The sequence below is a fragment of the Hirundo rustica genome, chromosome 8, assembly GCF_015227805.2.
Source record: "Hirundo rustica isolate bHirRus1 chromosome 8, bHirRus1.pri.v3, whole genome shotgun sequence".
Classification (NCBI taxonomy): Eukaryota; Metazoa; Chordata; class Aves; order Passeriformes; family Hirundinidae; genus Hirundo; species Hirundo rustica.
The window spans coordinates 20,658,336-20,670,494 of record NC_053457.1 but is presented as its reverse complement, the minus strand read 5'-3'; the positions used below and the strand labels follow the sequence as shown (position 1 = coordinate 20,670,494).

Below are 12,159 nucleotides of genomic sequence, written 5' to 3'. Positions count from 1 at the left end.
GTTTTTCCCCCTTCTGTCTCTCTCTGTTCATCTTGGGTGTTTTAGTAAAGGATTTTTTTTCACATGGTGGTCCTGCCCACAAACATCTTGCTTGTTAACAAGGAACAGACAAACTCCAAACGAGACCAAACTGTGCATATTAATACACATTCATGGACCTGTAAAAGTTTGCTATTGGAACAGTTCTGAAATAATTTACAAACGTAAATTCACGTCAATAGTATAACCAGTAATTCTGGGACTGGTTGATGATGCTGCCTACTTGCTATCTCTTTGGGATTCTGACAGATTAAAGGAACTGCATCTTGGTATGTTAAATTTTTCATAATACACATGGTAAACTCTCAGTATCTGTACTTAAGGTAGATGTTGTACACACTTGATTTTTCTCATCCTGTGTGATTGGCACTGCTGAAGCTGGTGGTTGCCCAAATCTGAAATAAAGAATGTGGTCTTTAATTCAGCATGTACTACTTGCATCAGTTGGTATACCAGTTCATGCAAAAAAGATGCAAGATTGTTTTTAATTATTTGTAAAGTCATAACTGCCTAATAGCAACTTCAGAACAGAAACAGCCCTTCCTTTTTTCTGAACAGCTGAACAAAGCCTAAAGTATAATCTGGGAAGAAAACATGGTAAAAATACCCAAAATTGACTAGTTCTCTATACCAGTTAAAAAAGCCCAAACCAGTGTTTTCCTGAAAAGATGTCAACTGAAACTATTTTAAATGTATAAGCTGTAGTAACTTGATCGTTCACTTAAAATCACCAAGTATGTGCAGTACTTTCCTTTCTTAAAGCTTTCTTTTGGATAAAATGAGAATAAACTAAATTAACTTTGCTTTGTGGGGTGTTTGTTTGTTGTTTTTTGGTTTTTTTGTTTTGGTTTTTTTTTTTTTATCCCTGACACTGCCTCTACATCTCCCTTTCCTGTAGCATTCAGCAGTCCCTGACAGTTTTGGTGCCACGTGTGTGGCCATTCTTGCATCACACGATATCATCTGTGCGAAAAGCAGCTCTGGAAACGTTATTCACACTGTTGTCTACCCAAGACCAGGTAAGAATTGGAGTTATTAATGTCTCACTGTGATGCATATTGGAATGTGCTTGGTAATATGATTTCTTTGTTTCAGAGTTCTTCAACATGGCTGACTCCAATTCTGCAAGACATGTTGAGGCACATATTTCAGTTTTGTATCTTAGAAAGCAACCAAGAAATTCTGGATCTTATTCACAAGGTATTTACATGACTTACCACCTACATACAGTGCCTGTGTTTCCTGCTCTTTCAAATCCTCTGTACTTTTGTGCAGATGAAGTGTGTTCATGTTAAATACTTTGCAATTGCCATGTGTGATGCTTTACTGTAGAGCAAATGAGTGTTCCTGCAGTTGGTCAGCATGTGTATGGTTTTATGTAGACCATGTACATATTTGTCATGATTTCTACTGTTCTTTCCCAAGGTGTGGCTGGAACTGTTAAACAAGGCATCTGTACAGTATGTTGTTGCAGCTGCTTGTCCATGGATGGGAGCCTGGCTCTGCTTAATGATGCAGCCATCTCACTTGCCCATTGACTTAAACATGTTGCTAGAAGTAAAAACCAGGTCCAAAGTAAGTGATACGTGGTCTCACTGACTGTTCTGAGAAGAGTAGGAAGTTGCTTAGCTGTATGAAACACATTCTAAGGATGTTAGAGGGGAGGAGTGGTGCCTTTCTACAGTTCTAAATATAAACTGTTTTACAAGCCTCAAGTCTGGTTATCCACAAGAATTAAAGTTCTGCTTATGTAGCGTTCTCTACGTGGATACTTTATAAAGTCTTTATTTACATGGCTCTAAAGCCATCTGTTTGCAGGACTGAGTTAAATCCAAAAGCATTGTGTTATTTCTGAAAACATGCTGAGACACGTTTCCTTTTTCCTCTGTGTTTATCAGCTGTATGTCGAGTATTAACCTTAATATTATAGTGAAGGAATGTGACATACAATTAACTGGACTACAGAATGCTGTCAGTGGAGAGGTGATTTACAAGTATTGACTACTTTAAGAAATCGGTTACCCAAGAAGTGTTCTTAGTCCAGCTTGTTCATGGGGTAGTGATTATTTGTATTGTTATGGAATACAAATTCATCTTTTCATTGCAAACACGCTTTCAACCTTTCCTTTATTCCGTAGGAAAAAGCAGGCGCTAAACTGCGTCAAGGTCAAACCCAGAATAAGGAGGTGATTCAGGAATACATTGCTGGAGCAGACAGCATTGCAGAAGATCCAGCAACCAGGGATTACGTCGTCATGCGTGCTCGGATGATGGCAGCAAAGTCAGTTTATGGGAAATACGAAAAAAATACTTAAAAGCAATGTATTTTTTCATAATATATAGTGGGTTTGCCAAAATCTAATTACTGTTTTGACATCTTCATTTTGAATCATTGATTGCAGATTAATTATAACATAGAAGTCACTGTTCTTTTTTCGTCTTGTCAGGTTGCTGGGAGCACTTTGTTGCTGCATTTGTGACCCAGGTGTAAATACTGTTACTCAAGAAATAAAGCCAGCTGAATCATTAGCTCAGCTACTGCTCTTCCACTTGAATTCTAAATCTGCCTTGCAGAGGATTAGTGTTGCGTTAGTAATCTGTGAGTGGGCAGCCTTGCAAAAGGTAGGATGTTTCTGCAGCAAAAATAAATTTTACTTACTATCTCAATCCCTTGCTTGTTGTGCGGTACTTAGCTGGAAATAAGATTTCAGTAGGTAAGCTAAAATGGTGTTTATACATCCAAATACCAAAATGTGGATCGTTAGACAGTGGAGGAATACAGGACTCAGTAGATAAATGCCAGCTGTCAGAACTGTGAATCAGTAAATATGCTCACATTTTTTCTACAAATAAATCTATTCCCAAGATGCCTTTTATCTAAGGTCAGTGATTCCTTTTAAATTCACTGTCTTTTCTCTACTCACTATCATTTCTAGTGGCAGAATTTTTGTTCCTAATCCTTTGTCTTTAATATTCTTGGTTATGAATGTTAATAGTCCCTCTGGAAACTGGATTTTTGTAGCTAGGTTGAGCTGCCCAAGACTGAACAAAAGAAATTGTGATTATTCAGAAATGCAAATTGTTTTTCTATTACAGGAGTGTACAACTGTGGCTATTTGTATTCAACCTCGTTTACTTGGGGTCCTTTCTGAACATCTCTATTACGATGAAATTGCCGTTCCTTTTACACGAATGCAAAATGAGTGTAAACAACTCATCTCATTGCTAGCTGATGCACACATTGATGTTGGAAACAGAGTAAACTGCAGTGTATTTACAATAGATCAAGCTAATGAGCTGGTGAGTAGAGGCATGCCTGCCTTTCCTCCCAATCTGTTCGTGTCTTGAGATACACCTTCAGCATAATTACTGCGTAGACAGGAACTTGTAGAAATAATGTGGTGACCTTTGCACATCTCATGAAAAAGCATGTGTAAAGATTCTTACTGTTTCCCCTGAGGTGTGTTTACAGTCTGACAAAAATCAAGTGCAGTGCAAGGTACGTAATGGCAGAATAAAACTGAGTGTTCTCATCCGAGGTGTGGATTCACTATTGAAATCTACATGCAAGAAGACAAAGCAGGCTTCAAAACCATTGTCAGAAGTCTTGTAAATAGACTATGTAAATTCTAGACCTTCTCCCTCTTGCCCCTGACCTTTTAATCTGCTTTTAATCTTTTTCCAGTGAAAGATTTAAGCAACAATAGTCAACAAGTTGTGAGTGGGAAAGGGTATGGAAGGTCCTGCAACTACTTTGTTGTGCTTTTTACTTAGATTTTTATCCCAGTCTCTTTCCTCAAAAGAAATCAGCTGAGAAACAACTTGTTCATGCATGGGACTTTGCACATCCTTCCTGGATTCTTGTACTCACATTCTGCTTTGCTAATCTGTTACGTGCTTATATATTTCCAGAATATCTGGGTAGAACTGACAGGGGCAGTCTAAATTTGCAGGAGTACATAAGCTGCTCCTGTATCTTTGGGAATCTAGACTTTAGATGTCTATGATATACCTGATTTTTCTCATCGATCTTGTAGTTCAAGATTCCCAGAAATTACATTTTGGAGCATTTCCTGTTACTCAGTGGGAAAATAAGGATGGTGATATGTGGTCAAGTGACTCATGTTTTGTCATGAGGATATCCCATTTTATAGTAAGTGAAACAGATTTGTAATTGTTTCTTTCCTTTCTCCTAGGTTACTTCTGTTTTCAATGAGGTGACATCATCCTTTACTTTGAATCCTAAGGTTCTGCAACAGTTGGACAGTAAAAGGCAACAAGTCCAAATGACTGTTACAGAAACAAATCAAGAATGGCAAGTGTTGCATCTGCGAGTCCATACCTTTGCTGCCTGTGCAGTGGTGAACTTGCAGCAACTTCCAGAAAAACTGAATCCCGTTATAAAACCCTTAATGGAAGCGATCAAAAAAGAAGAGAATACACTAGTACAAAACTATGTGGCTTCATGTATAGCCAAGTTACTTCAGCAGTGTACAACAAGGTCTCCTTGTCCCAACTCGAAGATTATAAAAAACCTCTGCAACTCTCTGTGTGTGGATCCACATCTTACCCCACTGGCAGCATGTCCTGCACAGCCTCAGAGTAGCCATGAAAACTCAAAAGGTATGACATCTAAGACTGCCAGGATTCTTAATATGTCTGTGCTTATTTCTGAACTGTTGAAATGAGTATTTGAATGAGGCTTGTTTTCATTGATTTTTAAAATGCCAGCATCTGAGTATTTATTAATAATGATTTCATTTAGGTATTTTAAACTGTGTTGCAACTGACAGTATTGTGTATTGGTTTCTATCTATATATCTGTATAGATATCTATAAAATACTTTAATTCCAATTTCTAGGTATTGACTCTTGTTCAGGTACTATACAGTTATGATCACATTTCACTTACAGACGGTATTGAGTCGTGGATTCTTAAAATGGCTGTCCATTATTGAAAATGTATGTTTTGAATGAACAACCCAGATTAGCCCAATTAAGATATTAATAGTCTCAAAGATTCTAACCTGCTTTAAGGTTTCACTATAGTGTGTTTTACTCTTTCTAAATGAATGTGTCCTTTTTTATCTCAGAGTAAAATAGCATTCATATCTGATAGAAAATGAAACTCTTTAGTATAAGTAGAAACATCAACAAATCCGAAGATAGTAATAGCATCTTTCATTGTATCATGACAGAAGGACATGTTTTAAAGGACACAGAACATAAATTTGTTGAAACTTCAGAATATAATGTGCTTTTTATAAAACAAAATTGTGTAGATGTTTTATATTTGATTGATGTGTTACTTGTTCTTCTTGCTGAACTACAATTTCTGGCAGTTAGCACACTTAACTTTTTGTTCCAAGTCTGTAAAGTGTCCCTAGCACAGTAACTCATCTCTGTACTGAAGTGTTATTGTCCTCAAGGGTGGAAAAAACTATGGGTTTTTTACAGCACAATCAGCAGATGATTTGTAGGTAGCTCTCGCTTCCTCCTATGTTGCAGCTTATATTGTTGTCATCTGTTCTCCCTTTTCCTGTAGGGCCCAACTCTGATAAAGATGGGATGCAGCACACAGTTACTAAGCACAGGGGAATAATTACACTGTACAGACATCAGAAAGCTGCTTTTGCCATCACAAGTCGGCGAGGTCCTACTCCAAAAGCTCCAAAAGCCCCTATTGCAGATCTCCCCACAGGCAGCAGTGGAAGCATTCCTACAGAACTCGATGAGGTACTTTTCAAAAGCTTGAATTTGCAGCTTCGCACCCACTCCTCCTTTCCATTTCTTTGATTCACTGGAGGTGATACCATTGTATTGTATTGCTTGGCAAGGATTTTGCGTCGCAAAACAGGAGGTGTTGTGATGCAAGCAACTTACGTTTGATGTTTTAAGTGTTTGTCATTAAGAACATTAATAATTCCTGAAATGTTGTTATTACTATAGAATATGAATATCAATATAAGTTCATGCAGATGGATTTCTATAAGTGTGGCACAAACACAAGAGGACACGAACTGTGTCCTGCCCATGTTAGTGTTGGTCCATCTCAGTTCCTCCTAGATGCCTCTGAAGCATTAAAACCAAATATGAAATATGGCTGTGTGAACCAGCGTGTCTGTGTGACTGCCACAACTGATGTCCTAAACTCTTCCCTTTTATTCATTTCAGACCTCTGCATGTTTTAATAAGATTCTAGGGAGGACTGTGAACTCCTAAACAGTGTTGTGGATTTTGTTCTTAATTATTAGTGGTTTTTATTAAATCTGCTTGTAAAGAAGGTGGGAGGAAGAGAGGTGGTAAATAACAGATGAAGTATTTTAAGTTTCTACTATGGTGCTGTTCTTGATGTTGCTGTATTGGCAATAGCTGAGGTTCTGGAACTAGAACCACTTGGAAATGTCTTGTTGAAATGGTGGACCGGTATCAGCAAAGGCCAAATCTCGAATTTATAGACTTTAAATAATAGGCTATAAAAGATGATTTGTTTTTTTAACATGTGTAAAGAATAAAGTAATTAACTTGGGGAAAACTTATTGGTGAATGTGTTGTAGGTACATATAAACACAATCAGAATTGAATGCTTGTGTAATGATAGGTCACCCTAGAAAATAATTGTTAGTCAACATAGCTAATCTTACTACTTTGTTGAATTGTTTAATTCTAGGCTCAGAAACCTTACGTTGTACAGAGAAGAGGAGCTGAATTTGCCTTATCTACTATAGCTAAACATTTTGGTGCTGAAATGGCAACAGGATTGCCACATCTCTGGGATGCTATGGTTGGTTCGTTAAGGACCAACATTCACATAAATAATTTTGGTAATTACACTTCTGATTTAAGCTGGGAGGGGTGGCAGGCTGGAGCCAATATGTCAGTCTTAAACTGAACACCTTTTCTTTTTTTGCCAGACCGAAAGTCATTACTGGAAAAAGGAGATGCTCCAGCTCAGGAGCTGGTGAATTCCTTGCAGGTTTTTGAAACAACAGCAGCTTCGATGGATACTCAGCTACATCCTCTGGTAATCAGCTTTTCCATGAAACACTTCTGTCTCTTCTTTATTGCTAGTGGTTTAAGTCTCTACTTTTTAAGATGTTTTTCTGATTTTGCTCAAATGCTGTTTTAGTCTCTCACTAGCCTGCCTGTTCTCCAAGTCCTCTGTCCTTGATAAACTGAAGGCATAGCCTTCAGCAGTCAAGATCTCCTGTTTTAAAGCTGCTTTTTCCCTTGTATTCTGTAAGATGTTAAATCCTGTCATTTATGCAGGTTGTAGAATAAACCACAAAAGTAAACAGCTACCTAAAAGTCTAGCCCAGGCCTACCCTTTTTTGGATGAGACCCCAAATAACATTATGTCCAGCATTTGAGTTATGATAATATTTATACTGTTGTTACATAGGAATCAGCGTCTCTGCTGTATTCTAATTCTGTATTTCCTAAACCTGAAGAGCAGACTGGTAATATGATGCCTTCTGTTTGTTACGAAAGTACAGATAAAAATGTGGTTATGCAGTGCTGTGTGGCTGACTAAGATGTGGTTATGCAGCACTCTGTGGCTGACTGAAATGATTTGACTTAAATGCACAAACTGACATGCAGTTTGTGTGGCCAGAGTGGGGGCAAAATGGCAGTACTAAAGTCAGTTTATTGCTACTCTGTACCAGGCTGGAGGTTGTCAGAACAGCTGCCTGCCTGCCAAAATTACAGAGACCTCAGTTAACCTGCAAGTAGACTAGATTTGATCATTTCAAAAATGGTTTCTTTCTCTCAGCTTGGGAGAGACTCCTGGAGTTGGGATAACTGTGAAAGTATCAGTAAAGTTAAGAAAAAAATGGTAAGGAAGAAACAGAACAAAAGTCATCCTTAAGCCTGCATCTAACACAATTTTCAGGGCTAGCCTATCTGCAGTACTCTATTTCAGAATAGGTATAGTAGCTTTGGAAGAGACACAGAGAAGGGCAACAGGATGACAAATATATGAGAAGGCTCCCATGAAAGGAATAAGTAGGCCAGAAGTCTGGAAAGGCTGGCTGTAATGAAGGGCGATAGAATTCTGAGCAGATGGAGAAGAATCATGTGGAATATATTCTTACATATTTTAATAAAATACTGAAGTGATTTTGAGTACATTTAGCGTATGCCACAGAAAGATTTTTTAATATGTGCATTTTATATATATAGACATAAATGTGGTACGTAGTTATTCTGTAGATTGATTTTGGTCATGCTAATACTGTATGCAGTTTAAAAAAAATTCATAGAAAGTCAAAGGCTGAACTTGGTTCATCAAAGCTAATAGTTAAGGACTTTCACACTGGGGAAAACCTGACTGTCTGTTTAGGTATCTGATTCAAAAGTGTATCTGCACTGATTAAAAAGACACATACATACACCAAAGACACATGTGTGTACCCAGCTGGGAGATGCAGATTTCCTTCAGAGTGTCCTCCTTGTCACACAGAATAATTGAGATTCCCAACATGAGTAATTAATCTGCCTAAACACAAAGGGAATGAGTCTAGGATAAATGTGCTAGCTGGAAGGAGTCCTTAAATCTGTGTAACAGTGTTAAAGAATTTTTTTTTTTTCATAGGAAGTTCTGGATACTGTATTTTTGTTGTGAAACATTTCATACCTAACTAAGGGCTTTATTAATTTTGATTTTGACTGACATGCTAAATACTTTTTTACTCTGAATTTTATCTGTATTGAGCAGTAATATGTGTTCCATGTTCAAATTGCCTTTTTCTTTTGAAATAATTTTTTAGTTCTAAGAGATTATATCTTGTGAAGGAGCCATTTTAAGCATTCTTAAATCACTTCAAAAGTGTAGTTCAAAAAATCACTAATTTGTTTATAATTCATATTAACCTTTACTCCCCACACCTTTTTCTTTTATTCAGTTAATACAGCATTTGCCTCATCTTTACATGTGCCTTCAACATCCCAGCACTGCTGTGAGACACATGGCTTCCCGTTGTGTGGGTGTTATGAGCAAAATAGCAACCATGGAAACAATGAATATCTTCCTAGAGAAAGTCCTACCCTGGCTGGGAGCAATAGATGACAACACCAAACAAGAGGGTGCAATTGAAGCACTTGCATGTATCCTTGACTGTGTATTCAAAAATACAGAAACTTCTTGGCTGCTGCTTTTTTTGGGTGAACAAAAACAGTTGCCTGGACAAAATGGGAGGAGGAATGAAATAAAATATTAAGCTGTTTTTTCTCCTGTGGAAAGAAACAGAAGAAACTTTCATTTCCATTGTCCTTATTTTATCGACCAAGTGACGTTTTGGTGGAGGTAATTCAGCCTCTCAAACCATGTACTTTGCTGGCCAAATGTAATTGGGTAGATCAGATTTGTCAGACAAACCTGAACTGCTAAAAACTATTTCCTTAATAACCGCTCCAGGTGTAATGGAGCAGCTGGATGTTGGAATTGTTCCATACATTGTTCTTCTAGTGGTTCCAGTTCTGGGTAGAATGAGTGATCAGACCAACAGTGTACGTTTTATGGCCACTCAGTGCTTTGCCACGCTGATCAGACTGATGCCCCTGGAGGTAAGCTCGAGCTGTAAGTCAGTGGAGTATGTCAGCTGTCCTGTACCCACTCTTTCACCAGCTGCAAAGTCCAGGCTTCTGGCTCATTAAATGCTGAATGAGTAACTGGTTTCATAGGTGTTGAGTCCATATCAGATAATACAAGACAGGCCCTTTAAACGTAAAATGAGCAAAATTGGACTCTGTGTTAGCAATTTTCTAATTTAATGTTAAAGTTTCTTTTTATAAGAAGCTCATTTCAGCTGTATACGCAAAATTGCATGGTAGATTTATTAATTTTCTGTGTAATGCTGCTTTTCTTAGTTTGGATTTAAAACTTTTAGGAGTTCTGTGTGTACTCTACTTAGATATGTGTATTGCTGAGTATGTTGTCGAGAGAAATGTACAAAAGCAATACTGGTTTAAAAGAAAAATAACACTAATAGAAATAGTCTGGGGATAAGTAGGATCACTTATTACTAGCTTTTAAAATCAAAAAACAGCGCTCTGTATATTTAGGCAAAACTCTGTGTATTATGATGCAGTAATGTCTAACCAGTACAGATCTGCTTCAGTCTTTCACTCCTGCTACAACTTACTTACCTCAGACAACTTCTGATGTTGTGCATCAAGGACTACAATGCTTCTAAGTAACTTAACGTGACCACCAGATGGTAATAGAAGACAGTTTAGGATTTCCACAGCAGAAATTAAAAACAGTTGTCAGCTTAATGGGTTTTTATTATTTCACTTTTTAATTTATGTAATTGAACCTTAGAATCTGATAACTAGCAATCTGCCTTAACAGGGGCACTTACTTTGTGTGCTTACACTGAGATGTTGAACAAGTTGAAAGTGAGCAAAGAACTTAATTTCTAGCATGTTCATTGCAGTGCCATTTGTACCAGGGCCCTTCTTCATCCACTTCTTAAACACAGTCCTGTGGAATACACATAGCTTAGGGGGTTAAAGCTATTTTAATAAAATTTAGTGAAACTCTCTTAACATACTGTACTTGTTTTATTAATTGTATGTATATGCATGATCACATCACATTTCTTTTCCATAGTTAAGGAAGAACTGCCTTAAAATTTCCCTTTCTGGTTAAGAAAATTCAGTATCAGATATTGAATTATATTAAATATGTAAGGATAAAGTGAAGCAGATTAATAATGAGAGAAAATACTTGTATTGTCATGGAACAGTATTTTATTTAACAATAAATAATAAAAGCATTAAGTGAGTTGGGGCAACTTAACTATTGTTTCCTGCATCTTTATGCTCAAACTGATTATTCGTGCAACCATAAAAATGAAAGTATGACTGAAAGAAAGATTGTAAGATAAGTGGTTCAACTTGATCAAACTTGTATTAATAAGCAATCCTGCTGCAAGTTGACAATCTACTTGAACCAAATTACCTGGCCTAGTTCTTCTAAAAGGGAGAGTAGGCAGAGCATTGAACAAGGAGGCTGCTGTCTCTGTGTATGTATGTACTTAAATATCGTATGGGGCACTGCCAACATTCCCCTTCCTTACTAACCACATACGTGGTGGAATTATTTGATTTTTTTTTTTTTTTTTTTTTTTTTTTTTTTTTTTTTAGCCAAGAGCCCTCTGTAAGGGATTACTAAGTTGGGTTTTGAAGTAAAGCTGACTAAAGATGGAGAAGGCCCAGAAAAATGGGATGACAGATTTGACGGTGGGGAAATAGCAGTGCCTCTGCTGCTCCTGTATGTTGTTAGCAAGCAAAAAGGAGCATATTTGGCTCCCAAATGTCTTTGGGCTTCTGGTCTGGTTTGGAGAGTACCTAGGAAATAGAGGTCTACTGCTACAAACAGAGGGGTTCAGGTTTTTTTTTCTCCCCCAGCAGTTTCAAACTGCTTGAATTCATCCTATGGATTTCAGTATCACTTTAGATCTAACCCTACTAAGTAGGAAAAAAATCCATCAAACTTTGGATGATAGCTTGTGGCTTAAGAGGAGTGGGTGTCAGAGGATTCTCAAGCCAGCCAGATAAACTCTCTGATTAGAGGTAGAATAGCTCAGTCTTTGAAGAATCTCAGCAGCATGACCAGAATTTTCTATCAGTCTTTTCAATGTGTCCTTTTGGGGCAAGATTTGTCTTTTGCACTGTACAACCCTGCATATTTTGGCCTCCAAGTAATCAAACAAATGTAGCTTAATATAGTATTTAAATCCTGAGGTTAGATTCATACAGTTGAGGAGATTGCAGATTTTCACTGTATGTTTAAAATATCTGAGTGACTATGAGGTTTAATTTATTCTTCTCCTCTGTGCGGCATTTAAGTCCTGTTGCTTTTACATGACTGCATTAAAAATGTTACCTTAGGCTGGTATACCAGACCCACCAAACATGTCTGAAGAATTAATCAGAATGAAGGCTAAAGAACGTCACTTTCTGGAACAATTACTGGATGGGAAAAAACTGGAAAACTATGAAATTCCAGTACCAATCAAAGCAGAGCTGAGAAAATACCAACAGGTAACAGCTTATACTTTTAAAATGAAAGTTTCAGTCTAATATGATTTCATGGAATAGTAGGAGTTGTTC

At 37.3% G+C, this 12,159-nt stretch overlaps 1 protein-coding gene across 2 annotated transcripts in view; it reads left to right on the top strand.

Annotated features, from left to right (window-relative positions):
• The window catches only part of BTAF1 (B-TFIID TATA-box binding protein associated factor 1), a 43,712-nt gene that overhangs the window by 23,645 nt on the left and 7,908 nt on the right, over window positions 1–12,159 (top strand). For both annotated transcript variants that reach the window (XM_058421536.1, XM_040071113.2), the window contains exons 14-26: window positions 938–1,058; window positions 1,135–1,239; window positions 1,465–1,614; window positions 2,178–2,320; window positions 2,487–2,661; window positions 3,136–3,339; window positions 4,236–4,662; window positions 5,585–5,775; window positions 6,710–6,863; window positions 6,954–7,063; window positions 8,946–9,147; window positions 9,458–9,606; window positions 11,938–12,090. In XM_058421536.1, the coding sequence (XP_058277519.1) occupies window positions 938–1,058; window positions 1,135–1,239; window positions 1,465–1,614; window positions 2,178–2,320; window positions 2,487–2,661; window positions 3,136–3,339; window positions 4,236–4,662; window positions 5,585–5,775; window positions 6,710–6,863; window positions 6,954–7,063; window positions 8,946–9,147; window positions 9,458–9,606; window positions 11,938–12,090 (2,284 nt within the window). The remainder of the gene's footprint in view (window positions 1–937; window positions 1,059–1,134; window positions 1,240–1,464; window positions 1,615–2,177; window positions 2,321–2,486; window positions 2,662–3,135; window positions 3,340–4,235; window positions 4,663–5,584; window positions 5,776–6,709; window positions 6,864–6,953; window positions 7,064–8,945; window positions 9,148–9,457; window positions 9,607–11,937; window positions 12,091–12,159) is intronic.